Source organism: Erpetoichthys calabaricus, chromosome 5 (assembly GCF_900747795.2).
Source record: "Erpetoichthys calabaricus chromosome 5, fErpCal1.3, whole genome shotgun sequence".
Lineage (NCBI taxonomy): Eukaryota > Metazoa > Chordata > Cladistia > Polypteriformes > Polypteridae > Erpetoichthys > Erpetoichthys calabaricus.
The window spans coordinates 211,285,900-211,310,507 of NC_041398.2; the positions used below are offsets into that span (position 1 = coordinate 211,285,900).

General features: G+C 38.1%; 1 protein-coding gene across 2 annotated transcripts in view; it reads left to right on the top strand.

Annotated features, from left to right (window-relative positions):
* agxt2 (alanine--glyoxylate aminotransferase 2) overlaps positions 1-20,093 on the top strand; it is a 48,591-nt gene extending 28,498 nt beyond the window's left edge. For both annotated transcript variants that reach the window (XM_051928274.1, XM_028802474.2), the window contains 6 exons: positions 115-207; positions 1,646-1,778; positions 5,019-5,107; positions 5,592-5,741; positions 6,514-6,612; positions 16,111-20,093. In XM_051928274.1, coding sequence (XP_051784234.1) covers positions 115-207; positions 1,646-1,778; positions 5,019-5,107; positions 5,592-5,741; positions 6,514-6,612; positions 16,111-16,212 — 666 coding nt within the window. In that variant the 3' untranslated portion in view covers positions 16,213-20,093. The remainder of the gene's footprint in view (positions 1-114; positions 208-1,645; positions 1,779-5,018; positions 5,108-5,591; positions 5,742-6,513; positions 6,613-16,110) is intronic.
* Positions 20,094-24,608: the final 4,515 nt, after the last annotated feature.

Genomic DNA, 24,608 nt, shown 5'->3' on the forward strand with positions numbered 1-24,608 from the left:
AAAGTATAAATCCTCCATTTTATCCAGATCCCTTTGGTACTTCGCCATTGGCAGTTTTATGTGATTGTTTTGGTTATGTGGTGCTGTAACGTGTTTGTTTTCCTAATTTTGAAGGGAGTTGGAGGTGTTGTGCAGTACCCGAAAGGATATTTAAAAGAAGCTTTCAAAATGATCAGAGAAAGAGGAGGTGTGTGCATTGCAGATGAGGTAAGATAACAACAAATAACTGGAGTAAAATGTATGCAGGGAACAATACATATTTAAGAATACCTAAAAAAATCTCTTAAAAATAAAAGACAATTCACAATGTACAGTCTTACGTTTAACTTCCATGTAAAAGGAAGTTTGGTGATGGGGTCAAAAATTACTTATCAAGTTAAGTTCAGATTCTGACCCTATAATGTTCAAAACATCAAGAAAAGTTGATTTTTACCATGGTACCTGTATAAGTCTAGGCACAACATATTAATTAATCTGATTCTGTAGTAAAGCAGTCCTTATTTTTTCTTGCTTAAAGTAATACTCCACCCAAAAGTGTTTGTGTTTTTTTTTTTTTTTTTATTTCTTACTTACCCCATCTTGTTTGTAGTGGTGGCTGAGAAAGATTTTTAAAGGAATGCTCCACCTGAAGACAATTATGTATTTACATGTTAGTTACCCCATGTGCTTTGTAGTGATGGCCAAGAAGTTTTTTGAACCTCATGTTTTCAAGCAGAAAGGAGATAAGAAAGTTAGTGGGAACAGTAGGTGGCCAATGCAGGACAACCACAAACAATATGAAACCATCCATGATAAAATCTCACGCTACTCGTATCGCATAATCCACATGCAAAATCAGCCAGTCATACTGTATGTTCACACTGTCCCAAACACTTTTATTTTTGCTAACATATTTTTAAATAAAACACTTCTAGATAATGCTCTCATGAACAAGAAGGGAAAACAGGCATATGTGGACAAGCATCAGAACTGAAGCCCCTCTCTCATTAAACAGGAGTTATAGCCCAGTATATGTGTATTCATTAGCTAACATTGCACTTCGTGTGATATTAAAATTGTGTAGTTTGTACTGAGAGACATGTAAAGTTAAAGTGTTTTACTTACAAATATTTTAGTAAAAATACATGCATTTTCCATGCTGTGAGCATATGACTGGATGCCTTCACGCGTGGATTATTAAACAAGAGTAATGTGATTTTTTTCCATTGATATTTTTGATACTGTTTGTTCATTATTGGGTACCATTCTATTAGAAACTTAATGTCCTTTCTCCACAAATACATGAGATGAAAAATTTTTTCTCAGCCTTAACTACTGGTGGCTCTAAGGCTAAAGATCTGCGTGGGTGTCTGGAAGGTTGCTGGTTCAAATCCCTGTTACTTACAAAATGTACAAAAACATTATTTTATTTTAGTCACAATAATGCAATTATACTATTTCCTGAAATATACAAATAATTAAATTAACACCTCTTATATAGTATGTGTTTAGTAATAGAGTTCATTTTAGTTATTGCTTTCTTTACAATTAATATTGCTAGAATGTTGAAGTCAATTGAATATAGTTTATTAAGTATGATCTGTTAATTATGGATATACTTTCAATAAAATAAAGACAATTTAATGAAAACTTTAACTGTGTTTAGGTTCAGTCTGGATTTGGTCGAACAGGTAAAGACATTTGGGCTTTTAAAGCTCATGATGTGATACCCGACATTGTTACCATGGCAAAGGGCATTGCAAATGGCTTTCCAATGGGAGCTGTGATAACTTCCAGAGGTGAGTTAGCAGACTCTTCTAAATTCTTTCATATCCTGTACAGACATAAGACTTTGAAATTGGCTTTACTTTTTTAACTTATTTATATTTTTGTTCATTTCTATATTCACATGGTGATGCTGAGTTACAAAAATTGATATTTTTTTAATATTGTTTTTTTATATAGCGAGTTAAAGTTAACAGACTGTTTGCTGTCTAAGTTGAAGATATGAAATGGAAAAACATGATCAGTGACTTATAAAAATACTTACACACTATTACGCTATTACTATTATTACTATGACTCACCCCATTAATACCTTAGGATTAAGATTCAATTACATTAACTTCCACACCAATTGATATTTCCATAGAGACTACCATTTCTCCAAAGATATGTAAAGGTACACTGTGCAAAACACAGTATTTGAGAGGACAAATCATTTCAGTTGTTTTGCTTAAAAATACATTACAAACTAGAAAGGGATCCAAACTCATTACCAAAATATCCAAGATTGATTTGGTATATGTAACATTGCTTAAAACATCCACTCTACAACACACAGCTATTATTACAAATCGGTTTTCATATTTTTTCTGCAAGAGAAACAGAGCGGCTAATTTTGTTGTTACACTATTTTTTACTACAAATATGGAAGAAGGGCAAGCAGGATTTTAACTCAACAAATACACAGCAAGGTTATTATAGTTTTGCCTTTTTATATTAGTTTTTATTTCTATACTTTTTCTGACTTTACTTGGAAATTCAGTTTAGTTTTAGTTTTCCTTCATCATGTATTTTTAGTTTTAATTTAGTTTTATTTCACAAAGACATTTCTTGTTATTTTTATATCTATTAGTTTCAGTTTTAGTTTTTGTAATTATTAGCTGTCCCCCGCGGCTCTGCCCGTGTAGTAGTGAAACAGGACAAACTTTACATTTTTAAAAATTTTTTTATTGATTTTTAATTTGTATTGAGAAGAATTTATACGATAGCTTTCATATCTGAGGGCCTCTTTATATATAATATGTTTGGTTTTGCTATTGGGGGCGAGAATGTAGCTGTGATCTCTTTGCCAAAAATGTAAAAAATTGCCAAGGTATCTCTGGCCAAGAGGAAGGTAGGTACGCTCCAACGTTAAACATTAGCACTGAATCTAATTGTGTTCACCTCTGATGGGAGAGCGTCACCCGCGTGGGGAGAAGAGCTCATGGCCATGATATCTCTTGCTATGAGCAGCTACCCTCTAAAACACACATAGCTGTGATCTCTCTCTCAAAAACGTCAAACGTTACTCTTTAACAATCTCTAGATGATAATGTCTCCTGAACAAACCGGTATCGCTAGCTAAGCTGAGGAAAGGTTTGCTCCAACACGTGTCGAGTGGCAGACAAATTTGAACGGAGGTTGGTGCATGAGTGAGGATAGCCCCCCCCCCTCTCCTCAGCCCGCAGCCACTGTCTCAGATTTGTGCAAAAAAATTGCTGCTGCAAGCGAACTATGATACGTAGAGCGATGAGAGAAGTCTCAAAATCAATGGAATATTCCAACAAATTATAGAAAAAAACTCGATCTAAATCTGTTAAGTAGTTCTCTCATGAAAAGCGGACAAACATACATACAGACAGACAGACGCTGGATTTTATAAATATATAAGGATGGTATGGTTAAAGACCTACTATGGAGTTTAGTTTTGTGTCACAATCAGACAGAACTGTAAACTTAATGGATTTGGATATGTTAGTGGAAGCTTACTACACTACATGGTTTACTATTTGGTTTTGTTTTTGTCTGATAAAAACAAGCATAACCAAAAACAGATATTGAATGTGAACAATTTTATATAATTTTATAATTTTTTAAATATTTTCTATGCCATTTGTAGTAAACAAATGTGCGCTGATTGTTGGCACTTTTTATCTTTTCCTTTCATTGCCCAGGGTGGGCCAATTCGTAATAAAATTTAGGTGAATTTTACTCTAAATGTCTATACCACACAACATATCTCGCTCCAAGACAATGTGCTTATAGTGAATGCCTTCAATATTGCATTCAAAAATCTCCCATACTGGGATTTTTGTTTTCTACCAGCCATATTGACCTTTGATTTCATCTCAGGCCTGAAAAGATATAAAAAATCAGAAAATAGATTCTACTGTGTTCTGACAGGTGTGATCATGAAAATCATGGGGGCTTAGGAAGAACAGGGCTCTTAGGCTTGAAGCAGTGTGCAGACCCACCTAGCAATATTGAGGGAAACAAAGAAAAACAAGCATTTAGTATCAAGGTTAGGGGCAGCGAGACTTGAATAGCCTATGCATAAGAACAGTAAACCCTTAATGAGCAGAGCAAGAGTAGGGAGTAGGTAATAGGTGTGTGGATGGGCACAAAACCACAGAGACACCATCTGAGATTATTAATAATATATACATTATCTAAACCTGTTTATCCAGAGCAGAATGGCAAGAAACCTGGAGCCTACCCCAGCAGGTTTGGATGCAAGGCAGGAAAAATCCCTGGTATGCAATCTGTATGATATGGCTGATGTTAAGAACAAAAAGAATATCATGATTTCAACTATCTATTTTGAGAGAGAGAGAAAAATTGGAAAAAAAGGGGGACAAATATTTTAAAACATAATTCTGCTACTGGCTTATTTTCGCAATATCAGGTATTTTGAGATGTGAATATAAACTAAAAAAAGATAAATTAATAAATATAGAATAAATACAAAAACACATTAGTAGGTTTAGTTTTTCACCAGTAGACACGTTGCCAACTCAGGAATTTTACAAGGTTTGTATTGCTTTGTTGTTAAACAACTTTTTTAAAGCAAAAGTTGATTGGTCAGCAATAATCTACTGATCTTGTATGATGACCTTATCAGTTTCTCGATCAGTGCCATTTTATTTTCAGAAAGGACTTTTCCTGTGTGAAGTGGCAGGTGAATTATTGTCAACAAAATGCATGCACCTGAGAAATAAACTGAAACGTTACTCACTCGTGATTTTTATGTCCATACAGTAAAGGTTTTGTTGACCAGCACATTCTGATTTCAGGCGTTTGAATTATATCTTGATATACAACAAGCGTAAAGAAAGGCAGCACAGTAAATCACTTTTTATTTCATAAGTGTGGGAGTTGTTAATGGGGCTATTTACTGAAATTGTAGAGGGTAATAAAAAAAGAATAAAATTGAAAGTTGCAAGCTGTTAGTTCAAGGATTTTCAGTTATCCATTGCTACTGTTTCCTCCTGTAGACATTGCTGACACGTTAACCAGAGCTTTACATTTTAATACATTTGGTGGAAATCCAATTGGTTGTGCAGCTGGCTCAGCAGTGATTGATGTGAGTAAAATTTTATTGTATTCTGTTAAAGTTACTTACCAAGCACCAGTTAAATATATACATTATTAAAATACAAATTAAAAATAAACCTAATTTCTTGAGGTGTATTATTGAACTTGAGCTTTAAAATGAGTTGAAAGTTTAATATTTTAGTCAAGTGTAATAACAGCCATTTTAATGGCAGTGTTTTTTATCACAGTTGGATGATAATCATGTCTCATTTACTTCTATGTTTAGTTTCTTTTTATTTTTTTGAACGATCATATACTGTGTTTTTTTTTTTCTAGTTTCTTTTAAGCCAATTAATGAATCAAGTTCTGTTCAACAAGTTTCATAAATGGACTAATGTTTTATCTAAATACAATGTATCCGGTTAGTACAGAAAATATTCAGAAGCTATAGCACTCCATAAATCTAAAACAATAGCTGTGATTTAACCAGTGAAACAGCATTCTGAGGACTGTAATATTTTATTGCATTTTAGGCCCTTTTAGAGGATAAGCTAGCACAAAACAGCACAGAGGTTGGAACGTATTTGCTAATCGGACTTGCAAAACTACAAAGCAAATTTGAGATTATTGGAGATGTCCGTGGCAAGGGACTGCTAATCGGAGTTGAGATGGTGAAAGATAAGGTGAGTTAACAACCATAGTATTAATATACCTTGCCTACATAAAACCTGAGTACAGAGCATTCCCTACACTCGCTGTCCTAACCTGTGTCATTGTCCCACTGGTTGGTATAGAGGTTGTCACAATTAGAAGAAGAAGAGAGAAGAGTTTATTGGTAACTTCACTGCAGGACACCTTCACTCTCAGAGGACCACACATCAGCCCCATATAGTTTCATGAACCCCACCACTGCTCAAACAGCTTGTCAGTAATTTCACAACTCCCTGAATAGTGATTTGTCGTAGAGGCTGTTCAATGCAGAAAAAGTCAATAGTCAGTTTCTTGGTTTTGATGGTGTTGAGTTGCAGACTGTTTTCTCTGCACCGAGAAACAATGTTTTCTACCTGACTCCTATACTTGGTCCCTTTAGTGCAAATGAGATGATCTGGTGTTATATTTATAGCTCAAGGTGTACTCACATCCACATCAGAGGCACAATCCTTGAACCTAACAAGCTGTGGTGTCCTGGACAGATAATCCATACTCTATAGGCTCATCCTCCTACATACTGTATGCCGGAGCTTACCCCTTAACAGGAATGGCTAGACAAAACACTGGAAAAACAATGGCACTGGAAAAACAAAAAATGAGGCAAAACATTATTTTACTTGCATTGCAGGTTACCATACAATCTATAATTTTATTTCACAATCAGATGTGGCTCCAGATTAATGAATATTCTCCAGGTTACTTTGGTATGGTAATGTAATGAATTTCTTTTTTTTTATCATTCAGATTACTCGAAAACCTCTGCCAAATGTTGAAATGGACCAGATCTTTGAAGATTGCAAGGACATGGGTCTTCTGCTTGGAAAAGGGGGTGTCCATGGACAGGTATGTTGTTGATGATATAATCCACTAGTAGGAGGATTATGACTACTTTTTTTCTTCTTCTATACATTGTCTGACCTCACTTGTACATATTATAAACTGGGGTTTTCTCTTCATCAAGAATTATACTTGCTTATTCAGAGACTGAAACACAAGCAGCAGAATGGTACATATTGGCATACTAGTAAGAGGTATGGGCATGGGTAACCAGAACATGACAAAAATTGTGATGAGAACAGGCCATTCAGTCGAACAAGTTCATCCGGCCAATTGACATAGATTGTCCAAAAAAATATCCAGTCAAGATCTGAAGTTCCCTAAAGTCCTTCTTTCCACCACACTTACTTGGTGATTTATTCCATGTGTCTTTAGTTCTTTGCGTGAAGAAAAACTTTCTAACATTTGTGCGAAATCAAATAACCTTGAAAAAAGAAAACCTTTTAAAAATTGTCATCTTCCTAATCTAAGCGCAAATTCATAATATACAATAAGGAATTTGCTCCAGTTTTTCTGCAGAAGAATTACAAAGCTTTTATGAAAAAAAAGCCCAAGTGCTTACTTTCCACCCCTTCAGGCAGAAATGATTAGGTGGTAGCTTGAATGACCTTCAACAAGGTGCACTGTGATCACTCATAAATTGGGGCTGCTCAGATTCTTTAATGGAAAACCCTGGACACACACTTTTGCTTTCCTTACAGGCAGTAGCACATACAAGTCACCTCTGAAATAATAATACATTTTATTTATGTAGCACCTTTCCCATGCTCAAGACACTTCACAGAGTTTAACAAAGAACGGCAGGGTATATAGCATTGTATTAAAACAGATAAATAAAGAAGATTAAGACAGTAAATTCAGAGAAAAAACCTAACAGACACCATAATTGATGGTCTAGCACACACACATACAGTACAGGTTACATGAGCATCTTGACAGAGAGGTAAACTGAGAGAAGGGTAATAAAGTCACGTAGAGCTAAAAGCCTTCCTGAACAGATGAGTTGTTTTTTAAAAGAATTCATGGAGTCAGCTGACTGATTAATTTTGGGATGTCATGCTAGAGTCTGGACGCTATACAGCTGAAGGCCCTGTCACCCATGGAGTGTAGATTAGTGAGGGGCACAACAAGATTTCCAGAATCAGAGGACCTTAGTGGGCGGACAGGCACATAGTGATGGAGAAGGTCACTGATGTAGTTTGGCGCAAGGTCATTTAAGGCTTTGTATGTTATTAGTAGGATTTTATATTTGATTCTGTAAGACACAGGGGGCCAGTGAAGACGGGCCAGGATAGATGTGATGTGCTCATTGCTGCTGGTTCGAGTAAGGACTCTTGCAGCCAAGTTTTGAATAAGCTGGAGGTGTGATATAAAATTAGAAGGGGCACCTGCCCGTAGGGAATTACAATACTCGATGTGGGATGTGATAAAAGCATGGACAAGTTTCTAAGCATTAGAAAAGGAGAGGAAGAAGCAAACACAGGATATGTTACGGAGGTGAGAGTAAGAAAGTATCTTAATGTGATTTATGTGGGCGGAATAAGAAAAGGAGGAATCAAAAATGACACCAAGATTCTTTACAGTAGAGGCAGGTCTGATGAGATCACCATCAAGAGTGACTGGGAAGGAGCTCATTTTATTAAGTTTGACTTTAGTGCCAGTCTGCAGGAGTTCAGTTTTGTTACAATTCATTTTAAAGAGTTCTGCTCCATCCAGGTTTTAATTTCACTGAGGCAAGTTGTGAGCTAAGAAAGCTCTGATGAAGTACCACTTTTAATATTAAAGTAGAGTTGAGTATCATCTGCATAAAAATGATAACCCAGTCCAAAGCTACGAATAATATGGCCAAGGGGAAGAATGTAAATACAGAAGAGAAGAGGGCTGAGTACAGAGTCCTGAGGGACTCCTTGTGTGACTGGCGCATAGCTAGATCTGCTGTTGCCAAGACTAACAAACTCTTGCCTATCAGTCAGATAGGACTTGAACCACTGGAGGGCAGTGCCAGAGATACCCAGCATGTTCTCCATTCTGGACAGAAGGATGTCATGTCTGACTGACAGTGTGAAATGCTTCACTGAGGTCTAGCAGAATTAATATGCTGGTTTGTCCAGAGTCTGCTGCCATAAGCAAATCATTGGTTACCTGTAGCAGAGCAGTTTCACAGCTGTGCTGCGCCCTGAAACCAGACTGAAAGGGTTCCATCAAATTATTAGAGGTTAATTAATTGGTGAGTAGGGAGGCTACAATACACTCGAGAACTTTTGACAGAAAAAGGTAAGTAGGTGATAGGCTGAAAATTGATAAGATTGTCAGCATTAAGACCAGACTTTTTTAACATTGGGGTTACAGAAGCGATTTTAAAAGTGAGCGGCACAGAGCCTGTGTCAAGGGATGAGTTTATTTATTGTTGTAACAGTCGGGATTGTGGCATGAAGGCAGGATTTAAATAGTGTGGTGGGGATGGGGTCAAGTACACAAGTAGTCGGCCTCATCTTACAAAGCAGGTTATTAACAAACGCAGATGTGACTGGTGAGAACTTAGAGAAGGAGCTGGATGGAGTGGGAAAACAGGGAGAGATATAAACAGATGATGTATTTATGTTAGTTGAATTATTTAGATCTTTAATTTTGTTACGGAAAAAGTGGAGGAATTTCTCACAGACTTCAGTAGAAGAGGTAGTTGGGCCAGATGCGGGTTCAAGTAGTTTTTTTAACTACAGAAAAAAAAACCCCTGGGTTGTCATGGCCACTTTCTATTATTCTGCCAAAATGGGTGTTCTTGGCAGCAGTTAGTGCTTCTCTGTAAGTCCTTTGGTGGTCAGAGAAAGCCTGGATGTGCACGGTGAGGCCAGTCTTACATGACATTCTCTCAAGGCATCGGCCAGCTGCTTTCATAGATCGCAATTCTGAATTACTGTATACCAAGGAGCTGATCGCTTAAAGGAAACCTCCTTATGTTTTAATGGAGCTGTTTTATCTAATGCTGAATGAAGGGCTGAGTTATAGTGATGAACAAGACTATCTAATGTTGATGGAATAGGTGAAGACAGAAAAAGATTAGAAATGGATCTAGAAAGAACAGAGGGACAGATATGTTTAAGGTTTATGTAAGAAATTTGTCGTTTACAGGTTAGAGGAGGGAGAGATAGTGAGACAGTGAAAAATACTGCTTTATGGTCAGAGAGTCCCAAATCAGTGCTGTAAATGTTGTCAACAGATAGTCCAGATGTTCAGATCAGATCCAATATATGGCCACCAGTCCAGTAAGGATAGGAATTAATTTCTCAGTTAAGATGTGGGGATGTCAATAGGATGTTAAAATAATGAATGATTCTCTGGGAAAAGGAGCTTAAGTGGGTTAAAAGTATAGTCAGATCAGATAAGAAGGTATGCATTGTATTTTGGAGGACGATAAAGAACAATGAGTGAGACGGGACATGATTCCGTTATTAGTTTAAGAGCCAGGCACTCGAAAGACAATGGACAGTCAATTGGGATTCTTTTGATGTGTAAATCCATTCTGACAATTACTGCAAGTCCACCGCCTTGTCTTGAGCTGCAAGGCTCAGTGTGGAAAGTGAATCCAGGAGGTGTCGCCTCCGTGAGAGATGTAAATTCATTTGGTTTTTGCCAAACTGTGCACTGTGATAATAGTAGACCTTGAGCCAAAAGGAGTTTTGGGGAAGCAGCGGGCCAAGGAAATGTGGGAAAATTGGTTAAAATAAATAGCACACAAGGCTGCTGAAAACAAAAACAGAAAAGTGTGCTTCTGAGCATTAATCTTGGTCGCTGGTAGTCATCAAACTGACTGCCTCTTTCAGGTCCCGGTTGGTTTAAGCACAGATTCCCAGAGGAGGTGGGTCCTAATGACATGAACCCGGAAGTGATGTCACTTGCCTTCTGTCTGAGGTCCTCATGAAATGTGAATTGAAAGAGAGATTGTATTAACAAGTGTGCCCCCTTTTGGCCATTGGGTGGTACTGACCAGTGTAGCACCACCTAATCACATGTTCCTGACAGTAGCTAAAAGCTGACATTGCAAAATCAAGGAAGGAAAAAAAGTTTCTGAATGTTATAACCCTTAACATTAGCAAGTGTAAAACACTTGGCCATCTATCTACAATAGCCCTGAACATCTGAGCTTATATCATTTAAAACAATTTAAATCAAAGTTACCAACACTTTACACTTACTACAGAAAGTTACCTAAAAATGTAAAGTGAAGATATGTATGTATTACGCAAAAAAAAAAAATATCTAGACAAGAACTAGTCTGACTAATTTTATGATAGTTAAAAATACACTGCAGGCAGGGCCGGATTTATATGAAAAGAGGCCCTAGGCTATTCCACTTTTGAGGCCCTTTCACCTTCCATTTTTAAGTTTGTAAATTACATGAGAGATAATAAAATACGTAATACACGTTGATCTTAACCAATACATTTTTATGTTTGTTTATTAGTCATATGCGTAGAATTTCTCCTTATTTTCGGTTCAGTGTTTTAGTGTTCACTGTTTTTAGAATAGTGTAATTTTAATTTTGCTAACAATTTGAATGTAGGCCCCTCTTGATCTTGAGGCCCTAGGCTGGAGCCTAGTTAGCCTATAGGAAAATCCGGCCCTGACTGCAGGTTAAATAGTTTATTAAACACGAGCTGTATATACCCGGCGTTGCCTGGGGCAGAAGTAACCTAATCGGTCAAACACTTACATATATACCAAAGTAAACGTAATCGGTCAAACAGTTACATATATAAAAAAAACCGAACCTAATCGGACAAACAGTTTCATATATACAGAAGCGAACGTAATCGGACAAACAGCTAATCTATATACATAAGCAAACCTAATTGGTCAAACAGTTACATAAATACAAAAGCAAACCTAATCGATCAAACAGCTTCATATATACAGAAGCGAACCTAATTGGTCAAACAGTTATGCATGTGCAGAATGATTTTACAAACATTATGCGTGTTAACAATCATTAAAAAGAAAAGATTGAGGAACTCTTCTTCTATATGTGATGAAGCCACTAATAACACAGATTTTTTTCAGGACCCAGCTGTTTCATAACTAAACTACTGCCACCCCAAAGTAATGCCTAATAGTGGTTTTTGGGGTAGCTGTGGAATAAAAAGGGTGTTTTTTAGTCAGTAAGAATCTAACACTACCCTTCAGTACGGGCTGAAGGGTGCCTATGTAAGGTTTTACATCCTTCCCGTATGGAAAAAAAAACATAGTAAACTTTTTTTTGATCATTATAGATAATCTCAGTCAAATCGAAGTATGCATTCTCAATTTATTTTTATCTAATTTTTACTTTTTCACAAAGCCATCCCATGCCAATTTGTATGAATAAACTTTTGCTAGAGAGTTAGCAAAAGTTTATTCATGCACATATTTTAATACGGATAATCTATCTCTAATCAAGGTTCTCATTTTCATTCTAATTAAAAATAATAATAGATACTCATTTTTTTCTTCTGTTTTAGAAAAAGCAATCTATGCCACCTACGTCTTCGTCAAGTCAGCTTCATCCAGCTTTATCACATATAGAAGAAGAGTTCCTCAATCTTTTCTTTTTAATGATTGTTAACACGCATAATCTTTGTAAAATCATTCTGCACATGCATAACTGTTTGACCAATTAGGTTCGATTCTGTATATATGAAGCCGTTTCATCGATTAGGTTTGCTTTTGTATTTATGTAACTGTTTGACCAATTAGGTTTGCTTATGTATATAGATTAGCTGTTTGTCCGATTAGGTTCGCTTCTGTATATATGAAGCTGTTTCATCGATTAGGTTTGCTTTTGTATTTATGTAACTGTTTGACCAATTAGGTTTGCTTATGTATATAGATTAGCTGTTTATCCGATTAGGTTCGCTTTTTTTATATATGTAACTGTTTGACCGATTAGGTTTACTTTGGTATATATGTAAGTGTTTGACCGATTAGGTTACTTCTGCCCCGGGCAACGCCGGGTATATACAGCTCGTATACATATACACACATACATGCAGTTTTAATAACACAGAAATCAATATAAACATTAACATCATTATCATATGAGAATATGAAGTAATATATAAGAAGCACATTTCATATAAATATAAATTATTAAACAGTAAAATCTTCTTCTGTAATTTGCTACCGTGGCAATTTGTGTGTCTGTCCAGGATTTTAAATGACCTGTAGCTCACAAACCGTTGCACCTATACACTTGAAATGTGGTACACATATAGTACGTCACGTCTACTATCCGCTTTATGGGTGATGATTGTTTTAGTCTTTTTATCTTTATTTTATTTTATTGTACAATCAAGTCGTATCTGCGCACAGCAGGGCAGCCGTGGGCGGATGCGTATGGTGTATTCACTCCATGTTATCGTGCATTGCGCTGTCAGTGGTATTTTGATAAAAGAATTTGAACAACATATAAGAAGCATATAAATTATGAAACAGTAAAACATTAAGATTTAAGAAGTAAAGTTACATTAAGTACTACTGCTGTGCCTTTGGGTATACCTCATTTTTTGTTTGCCCATTACATGCTTAAATGTATACATTTTTTGGTGCACCTACCCGAGAACACGCGACATATAACCGAGCGTGGGAGAAGCATGGATTTTAAACACGCGTTGAGTTGATGTGCTGGTCTCCCTTGTGAAATAACTGGTAATGTTTGACTAAAATCTACAGCGAGTAAAACGACATTAGCTCCTATTTTTTTTTTACGATCTCTGAGATGTTGCTTTTTTCGGTTCAAGGCTTCATAAGCTCTTTTATGTTGTATGGTGTACTTATCCCAAACCATCATCTTTGAATGTTGCAAGACTTTCGCCTTGTATGTAGATCGGGGTAATTACATTCATTGCATTCCTAGTCTGAATCACAATGTGATTGTATGGGTGGTTACCTGGCACTGTAGGGTTGCCACCCGTCCTTTAAAATACGGAATCGTGCCACGTTTGAGAATGAAATTGCGCATCCCGTTTTGAATCAATACTGGACGGGATTTATCCCGTATTTTTTTTATCATTTTTTTTTTAAAGCAGCGTCTCATGCAAATCATCCCACACGCATTTTATGAAGATGCCTCCTTTCCTACTTTTGATTGGGTAATACTTGATGTCATCGTTAGTTTGATTGGTGTTTTTAACTGTCCAGTGAGTAGGGCGTGTCTTTCAACCGTAAGCAGATTTTTTGCACTGGTATCACTGACCTCGACGACGGCGACGTTATACGTCAAAAATAAATTACGATAAATGACGATTTTAGCGATACTTTATTACGACGGCGGCTACATAGACACGATCAAATAAAAACAAAAAAATCAAATAATCATTCTACATTTTCAAAACGTCGAAAAAACGACAGAATGAAAAAAGGCCCACCCGACGACCCACCCATTCCATTTTTATATATATAGATTTTGTGCTGGTGGTGTTTATTGTAGTTCCAGTTTATCAAACACATTTATGTGTTTGGCAGTTTACCACTTGTCTGGCAAGAAGAATCTGGAACATGAGAAAGTCCGCGACGAGATCAGGCCACTCAGCCCAACAAGCTGGTCCACCTTATTCACTGATTGCCCAAAGTAACATCAAGTTGAGATCTGAAAGTTTCTAATGCCCTACTATCCATTGCACTACTTGGTGTCTGTCATTCTTTGCATGAAGAAAAACTTTATAATATTTGTGCAAAATCCGCCTTTTAACAAGTTTCCTACCATGTCCCTGTGTTCTTGTTTCAAATCTTTATATATAAAATTCTTTTCACGTTTGAAACAGAAATTACGTATGAGCGTTTGAAACGGAAATTACGTATGACCACAGAGGAGCAGGAAAAACATTCTTAATAAACCTGATTCTTGCCGAGAGAGCGAATGGTGACATAGCTGTGGCTGTAGCGTCATGGGGAATCGCTTCTACATTATTAGATGGAGGCCATAAAGCACATTCGGCATTGCAATTACCATTAAACCTCGTTCACGACGAAAATCCAATTTGCAACATACGCAAGGGCTCTGGAAAGGCAAAAGTCTTGCAATATTCAAAGATAATAGTTTGGGATGAATGCACCATGGCACATAAAAGAGCTTATGAAGCTTTGAACCGAACAATGCAAGATCTCAGAGATCCTACCAAAATAATGGGAGGTACTGATGTTTTACTCGCAGATTTTCGTCAAACATTACCAGTTATTCCACGAGGGACACCAGCAGATGAACTCAATGCGTGTTTAAAATCCATGCTTCTCCCACGGTCAGTTATATGTTGCGTGTTCTCGGGTAGGTACACCAAAAAATGTATACATTTATGCACGTAATGGGCAAACAAAAAATGTAGTATACCTGAAAGCACTGCAGTAGTACTCCATGTATCTTTACTTCTTAAATGTTAATGTATTACTGTTTAATAATTTATACGCTTCTTATATGTTGTTCAAATTCTTTTATCAAAATACCAGTAACGGCGCACTGCACGGTAACGTGCAGTGAATACACTTGACTTGAGCATTCATAGTATTAATCCTCTTTCTCCGTATGTTTAGCATTCGTTTGCTCAGAGGCTGATGTGCTTGCTGCTTCCTGAGCAGCTCTTCTTTACTCCACCCTAGCGGCCCACTGCTTCTCTTTCGTCAGCATCTTTTCACGTTAAAACTGATTGTTAGTTTTTGTGTTGCAATTACTTAGTACGTTTTCTTTAACCTTTCACTTAATCTGGCACTTGAGTCTTCAATCTGCCTCAAGAATGATTAGAGAAAGTGGTAGGGAATGAGAACGGCGCCTGTACGCATCCGCCGCACGGCCGCTCTGCTGCAGGCTGCCGAGAGTTAATTCTACAATAAAATAAAATAAAGATAAAAAGAGTAATAAAATCATCACTCCGAAAGCGGATAGTAGACGTCACGTAGTATATGTTAACCAAATTTCAAGTCAATAGGTGAAACGGTTTGCGACCTACAGGTGATTTAAAATCCTGGACAAATGAACAGCCACGGTAGCATATTATAGAAGAAGATTTTACTGTTAAATAATTTATATTTATATGCAATGTGCTTCTTATATATTACTTTATATTGTCATATGATAATGATGTTAATAATGTTGTTTATATTGATTTCTATGTTATTGTAAGTGCTCTTTATTTGTTGAAAAATAAAATTGGCAATTAACAAACGTATTTTATAAATACTGCATTTTATTTTTTTCCCTTGCACTCAGTGAGCGAAGCCACTGGGTAATCAGCTAGTATTTCTTAAATTTTTATGTCCGTTATCAATTGGGAATTGCAATGAATTGTTATTTCATATTTTTTTTACTTAGCCTCTCATTAAGAAAGGTAATTAGAGAACTATCCATGCACGTATCCATTTTCTAACCTGCCACATATGTTAAATAGTCGTATCGGAAACAAACTAGTAGTAAGTAAGGTGAAATACAGAAATATATTAAACTGTTTTTTTTTTTTTTTTTTATTATTCCTTGTTATATAGACATTCCGGATGAAGCCTCCACTTTGTGTTACCAAAGCAGATGCAGATTTTGCTCTTGCTGTCTTTGAGCTGGCATTAAAAAGGCACGAGAAGAGACAATAAGAGTTTATCAATTTGACATACTGTGGGTGGAAATGTTTGTATTTGTGATTAAATTAAATCGGCCCCTGATGACACAAAAAAATCATTTCTTTTTAAATGCTGAACTAACCACTTTGCTCTCCCTATAACGTCTGGGGCGATTTCTGTTGTGGAAGATGAGTGTATTTTGTTAAGCAAATAAACTAATGATACACTGTAGCACAAAAGCAGTTCATATATAAAGAGAGTAAGACTATAGCTAGTAATATTAAAAATGCATTTTTTTTTAATTTCTTGAGGATTTACAGTGCATCTGGAAAGTATTCACAGCACATCACTTTTTCCACATTTTGTTATGTTACAGCCTTATTCCAAAATGGATGAAATTAATTTTTTTCCTCAGAATTCAACACACAACACCCCATAATGACAAAGTGAAAAAAGTTTACTTGAGGTTTTTGCAAATTTATTAAAAATAAAAGAACTGAGAAATCCCATGTACATAAGTATTCACAGCCTTTGCTCAATACTTTGTCGATGCACCTTTGGCAGCAATTACAGCCTCAAGTCTTTTTGAATATGATGCCACAAGCTTGGCACACCTATCCTTGGCCAGTTTCGCCCATTCCTCTTTGCAGCACCTCTCAAGCTCCATCAGGTTGGATGGGAAGCGTCGGTGCACAGCCATTTTAAGATCTCTCCAGAGATGTTCAATCGGATTCAAGTCTGGGCTCTGGCTGGGCCACTCAAGGACATTCACAGAGTTGTCCTGAAGCCACTCCTTTGATATCTTTGCTGTGTGCTTAGGGTCATTGTCCTGCTGAAAGATGAACCGTCGCCCCAGTCTGAGGTCAAGAGCGCTCTGGAGCAGGTTTTCATCCAGGATGTCTCTGTACATTACTGCAGTCATCTTTCCCTTTATCCTGACTAGTCTCCCAGTCTCTGCCACTGAAAAACATCCCCACAGCATGATGCTGCCACCACCATGCTTCACTGTAGGGATGGTACTGGCCGGGTGGTGAGCGGTGCCTGGATTCCTCCAAACGTGACGCCTGGCATTCACACCAAAGAGTTCAATTTTTGTCTTAACAGACCAGAGAATTTTCTTTCTCATGGTCCGAAAGTCCTTCAGGTGCCTTTTGGCAAACTCCAGGCGGGCTGCCATGTGCCTTTTACTAAGGAGTGGCTTTCATCTGGCCACTCTACCATACAGGCCTGATTGGTGGATTGCTGCAGAGATGGTTGTCCTTCTGGAAGGTTCTCCTCTCTCCACAGAGGACCTCTGGAGCTCTGACAGAGTGACCATTGGGTTCTTGGTCACCTCCCTTACTAAGGCCCTTCTCCCCCGATCGCTCAGTTTAGATGGCCGGCTAGCTGTAGGAAGAGTCCTGGTGGTTTCAAACTTCTTCCACTTACAGATGATGGAGGCCACTGTGCTCATTGGGACCTTCAAAGCAACAGAAAATTTTCTGTAACCTTCCCCAGAATTTTGCCTTGAGACAATCCTGTCTCGGAGGTCTACAGACAATTCCTTTGACTTCATGCTTGGTTTGTGCTCCGACATGAACTGTCAACTGTGGGACCTTATATAGACAGGTGTGTGCCTTTCCAAATCATGTCCAAACAATTGAATTTACCACAGGTGGACTCCAATTAAGCTGCGGAAACATCTCAAGGATGATCAGGGAAAACAGGATGCACCTGAGCTCAATTTTGAGCTTCACGGCAAAGGCTGTGAATACTTGTGTACATGTGCTTTCTCAATTTGTTTATTTTTAACAAATTTGCAAAAATCTCAAGTAAACGTTTTTTCACGTTGTCATTATGGGATGTTAATACTGGCCATTACTGCACTAGGGTGCAAGTTCAGATATTTTACAAAACAACGAGGATTACCTGCTGGAGTAGAATTTGTTTTTAGTCTCCTGGAGTACTTTTTGTTTCAATTTTTGTTTTCCTGAAACCTCAGACCTGCTGTGCATTTGGTGTAAAAGCTATGCATGAAGAGGGTCCACTCAAAGTGTTGAATGCAGGGGACTTCTGTACAGATAACACCACAAAAAGCAAACGAAAGGAAACACAGGCATTATTAGGCGCTTTAGCACGGCAGAAATATTTTTTTTAGGAACCAGGGGCTTTTTAGAAACTCTAGGACTGTTGTGGCATTCCCATTGCAGGAACTCAGGCCATTTATAGCTCCTGGTGCTCTTTTTTAGCCCCTGCTCCAGGGTATGTACTGTTTGCTTCAACCAGGAACTATCATGGGTGGGGCTCAGGTGATGACTTGTGCTGAATGGTTGACCACAAGCACTGGTGCCATCTTACAAATCTGTTCATAGTTTGGACTTTGGAGATAGTGATGGGCATTTCCATTCAATCTACTGAATCGATTCTTTCGAACTACCCATTTAAGTAAATGAATTCTTTTGATTTATTTTTCAGGATACCTTATACTGAAGTCCCTTCTGATCAACTCACAAATATATAATTTAAATATTTGTAAATTATTTTCATATACACCATTGGTCAAAAGCTTTAGAACACTTCAGTTTTACATTTAAAATGTATAATTAAATTAAAATGTTACATTACAGAATCACAAGTGAATGAGAATTCTGCAATTCATTCAAATGAACGAGAATCTTTAGACCAGGTGTCCCCAACTCCAGTCCTGGAGGGTCGCAGTGGCTGCAGGTTTTTCATTCTAACCCTTTTCATAATTAGTGACCTGTTCTTGCTGCTAATGAACTTCTTTTGAATTCATTTTAATTCATTTGCTCTTGAAGACTCAGACCCCTTAATTGTTGCTTTTTCCTTAATTAGCAGCCAAACAATGAGATACAAAATGACATGACCAGCAAACTGTGACCATCATACAATATCTGAAGATAAAGAAGGATGAAGGTCTCAGGAATGCTGATCTGCTCAGATCCCCAAACCATTTTAACAGTGCTCTTAGAAAAGAGAAAATCAACAATTTCAGAAATGTATGCTATAGCACAATGAGAGCAGCAACAAGCCACAGAATTAAAGAACGGGTTTAATTAACAAAAAGACTCGGCGCCTAGTTAAGCAACTGGTTGGAGTGAAATTGGTTGGAGTTTGAGGCCCTGACTTAGTTGGTCTTCTGTTGGTTCATTCACTTCACATTTCATTTCTGTTTGGGTTGCATTTAAGGAAAAAATGAAGCAATTCAGAGGAAAAAATCTTTAAAAACAAGTCAATTAAAGTTAATTAGCAGCAAAAACAGGTCACTAATCAAAAAAAGGGTTAGAATGAAAACCTGCAGCCCTCCAGGACTGGAGTTGGGGACCCCTGCTTTAGACTAATTCTCGGGTAGTGACTCGTTCACGAATCAAATGAGTCAAGACTCATACATCAGGCGTTTCTGCTGGCACGTAATTTACTCCAGCAGTAACAGCAGCAACGAAACGGGAGATGATGACCACGTCACACAAAACACACCTGCTCTATATTATTAGTCCATTGAGCTCCACTGAGCTGTTTCGTTCATGTTCATGAATCTCCCATCACTATACGGAGAGCTGTCAGTAAACATGGAACACCATATTTTGTAACACGTTACTGTTTATAGCTGCCTCCATGGTGTGCTGCGCCTTGTATAACAGTGAAGCAATGACCTCCCCCATGAACTCCTAAATGTACCTCACATCGCACCACATCACTCTTTTTTGCATGTCATATTTTTGGCATAAAGGTCATACTGTAAGTGACCTAGGGCCTGCATTGTACAGGAGGAGCGCATTGGTTCCAGAAAACAAAGTTTGTGTGGTGAGAAAACACCTGTTGTCTAAACGTCTCTTCAGGTACTAACTGTGCTCAATGTCACAAAGTCTGCTTGTTTTGTATTTTGTATATCAATAAATAGGATCGACAAAATGCATCTGGTTCATATTTTTGCATATTTATCAAGGCATTCAATAATGCTCTTTAATCAACGTACATTCATTTAGTATTATTGGGCAAGAAAAAAAAAATGTGAATATTGTGACCAACAGGGCTGGGCTTGGGGTCACAGTACATCAAACCCTAGACACAATAGCACAGACACAAGTTCCAGCTTAAGTAAAAGGTTTAATCTTATATTTCTACAAAGGTTTCAAGAAGGCACAAACCAACATGCCACACTTCTTCAGACTCTTTTTCCTTCTCTCTCTCTCTCTCTCTCCACTCCTCCTTCCATCTGACTCTGGCTCCCTGTAATGAAGTGAAGGTGCTTCCTTTCAACAGAATCTGGGAGTACTTCTGGTGTCACAAGACTGTCCATTGGAAGCACTTCCAGGTAAAGGAGGGACCATTAATCCCTTCAGAACCCAACATGGCTGTTCCACAGGGCTATAGTTCCCAACATGCCCTGTGGGTATCCTTAGAGGTACCGTAACCCAGGGGCACTGGCACCTAGCACTTCAGGGAAGAAACTGCTCCAAATAACTTGTCTGCCCCTGCCCTTTTATTATACTGGCTGCCTGGCCAGGTAAGGATCCTTGCTCAGTCCTGCTAGGATGACAGTCCCTGCATTATGATGAACAAGATTTTCCAAGTTTTAACACAAGGTTTAATGTGAGCTCATATGGGAGATGATCATACTTTTGAGCTAAATCAACCTTTAGCAATGCATTCAAGAGTTATAATCAAGTCAAGATTTGTAAGAGCAAGAAAACCGACAAATAGAACAGCTTGTATGCCATGGAGGAAGACAAAACCAAAACCCCATAAGACTGGAATGGACTTGGAGGCAGATTTATCTGAGAAAGGAGAAGGGAACACTGATCCACTGTGTAGCACTGCTGACATGGCCTTCATGAAAGAGCCAGCAGATGGAAACCTAAACTGCAGTCACTTCAGAAAAAAAAAAAAAAATTCTCCAGCGATTTTCAGTCATAGCCTTTACTTGCATAATCTTCGTGAGTCAAGGACAGGTATGGTGCACTCCTGTGACCAGCAGTTCTTACAGTCTGCCAAACCCAGTGACTCAGTCTAACTGGTCTGCGTCTCGCTTCGACAAAATCAAGTCTGTAGTGTTCAGCGGCGGGCTCTATGTCTGTGTGTGCGAAAGTTGAGAACCAAGGAGCGCTCAGCCAGAAGTACAATTGAATATAATGCACCAGCAAGTAGAAAGGAATCTCCCAAACAGAAGAGAAGTTTGTCAGTATGATGTTAAGCGTTTTACATTCCTCTAAAGAATTAAAAAAAAAAAAAAGAAAATCTGCTATTGAACTTGTCTTACTTTAAGCCGTCACACAGGAATCGATTCTGTCACGCAGCTCACTACAATAGTTTGGAAATATGAGATTGTGCTGGAATGTCGTCGTGCAATCGTCTAATTTGACACAACCTGCAATTAGAGTCATTTTATATGACCTGCTCAGGTGACAAAGTCAGCAAATGCAGCCAAGTTTGACGTCCCCTCGGACTAGAGGTCATGTCATATGAATCAGCTTAAGACAGAGGCATTTTGGTGCTGTGGACAGATGAAATTAAAATCTAACTCTTTAGTCATATCCAAATAAGGTTTATTTAAAAAAAAAAAGCATTTTGAAGAAGAGAACACCATGCCAACTGTTCAGTACTGGGGGTGGATCTAATCAGCTAGAGGCACAAGAAAGAATGGATTCCATTAAATATCAACAAATACCCAAGGAGAATGTAAGACAGAAAACTGAAATTGAAAAAAAGATTGCTTCATCAACAAGACAAAGATCCAAAACACACTTTGAAATCCACAATGAAATATCACCAGAATCACAAGAGGCCTCATGTATAACGCCGTGCATAGAATTCACACTAAAACATGGTGGATGGACAAAACTGGAAATGTGCGTACACACAAAAAAATTCAGATGCATAAAACTGTGCGTATGCCTTGTTCCATGCACTTCACCTTTATAAATCCCAATAAGCATGAAATTTGACACAAGTGCATGCGCCAACATGCCCACACCGACTCCTCCCAGAATTTCATATATTTGAATATGCAATTCAGGTGTTCAATTCAATTCAGTGCTTTGTTAAAAGACAATGGCAAAAGCACATGGAAAAAAGAAGAATTTCAGCGAATGTGAAGTGGAGACAAGGAAAAACATACTATGTGGTGGCTTAAGCAGTGGTATAAGCAACAAAAGGAAATTGATGGAGTGATACAGCAGGACCGAAACATTTGAAAGTTCAAGTTCAGAAAGTCGCACAGTGCCCAAAATCAAAAAGAAGTGGTGAGATATCAAAGCCGATGTGAAAAGGTGAGTCACAACCCACCGTCTGTTTATCGTGTTTCAGAAAATATTTCAAAAGCTGACCCACATACTGTGGACTCCAGGAGGTGATGGTACTCCTGTGCTCAACACATCTTCGGGCACTAGCTGGCTGTGCATGCACCTCTGCCTCGGAAACTGCTGGGCGACCATCTGGCCGTGTACTGTTCTGCAGCCACAAAATGCAATAGTGGATGCTGTAAGAGATGTGGAGGAATCTAATCTAATGCTAATTACATTCAAACGAAGTTGTAATGCTTTCTGATTTGGCTGATCATTTGGTGGGTCAGAGTCAAGTTCATTGTACCGCATCTCTTCAGGTACGGGCAACCCACGATTGTGTGGCACATTATGCAAGATGCTACACGCTTGCACACTGTGACACACTTTCTGTGCACTGTAGAGCAGCACATTAATAGCATGGAAAATGCATTATATTTACATAAGCAAATTAATTCTCTGAAGGCGCCTTTATAGTGTAGTGTCAGTGCCAAGCACCACAACATACCGATTCTCCGCTCTTAATGTGGCTCTTTAATATGACTGCTTGCCTTTTGCCACACTAGTTGGAAAAAGCACCTGCGACTCTGTGGAGCTGCCGTTTTTATAGGCTCTCCAGCTATATATGATGTAATGCCAGCTCACTCTTTTGGTGATTCATCCCTGGCTAATGTAACTTGTCTAGCACCATTGCAATAGTAATGTGCGTGCAGCAGACCGCTAAGATTACTTTTGGGAAACCAGACATTGCTGCCAATTGCGCTTTGATGTTTCCCTGTTCAACCATAGTGTAAGGAATTCTTATATATCTGGATGACAAGCTGATAATACCATCATACTCAGTGATGTGAAGTACCTGATCGGTCAGCAAGTTCACGTTGAAAAGCTCCTGTGGCTAAAAACCCGAGAGTGGACAGAACTTGCAAAGGCGCAGGTAGAGCACAATTCCTACAAAGTCTGCCTTTGTAAAGCCGGCACCAGTTCAGCACCCAGCTCCAAGAGGAGAGCCCTTGGAAATCGATATTGACTTAGAAGCCAGTCATCATCATCTGTAAATATGTGCTCCCCTCTAATTTTTCAATTTGCCATGTCTTCTAACAACACTAAAGCAGCCACGGTAGTTGGAATAGCTTGGTCATTCCGTGCATCATTATATTGTTATATTGTAGAATGATTACAATCAAGTGCCTTAAATGTGTAAACGATATGCAATTAATTTTGGTGTATTTGATAAACCCTGCGTCATGAATGTGAATCTAAAAAAAGAAAGAGAAACGACACAGAAACAGCACTGCTTAGGCGCTGCGTCCCAACGGAGTCCAGCTGCAGTCAGCACAGTTTTAGGCCTCGGACAGATTCAGAGCCATTCTGAGGCCTGTAAGATGACATCCCTGTCAGCTGCATCTCTTTTGACTCCACACACTTTCCATGTTTCCACCCAAGTGTTACCGATACACTTTTGTGCTAAATGTACTATTATAGTATTGGTGGCAAATTGAATGTGTGTGCAAAAAAATATTTATCTCTCTATTATAAAAAAATTCTTAAGACGAGACTATTTCCAAGAGATTTTTTCAAGTTCCGCCCTCCTCTCAACCATTTCCGGTTAACGGTCCACGGTCCTCTCACCTCTTATTCATGTGAATACTTTTGGCAGACACCGTTCCTGCGCTCTCAGCTCTACGTTTTCCTCACTTTAAGTTCCCAATAAAAGAAGACTTACGTCTAAATCTTAATGAAGAATTACATCCCAAAAAATTATTGACAGAAGAAATAAGTACACTGGCAGTCCTAGCACCAAGAAACAATGAAGTCAAACGAATTTACGCAAAAATTGTCGATCGGTTACACGGCAAATTGGATAAATGCGTATCAATAGACTACTGAAACAGTTGGTGGTGATGTTGCGGAAGATGAAAACATCAGCTTAAAATATCCCATAGAATATCTACAACCATTAACACCATCCGGTCTTCCACTGACCGAATTACTCTTGAAAGAAGGATGTATCCTAATGTTATTGCGCAGTTTAGGTATGAGTGATGGGCAATGCAATAGGACAAGATTAGTTGTATTCAAAATCGGTCAAACAATTCTGACATATAAAATTTTAACAGGCAACAAAAAAGGTAATGTAGTACATCTTCC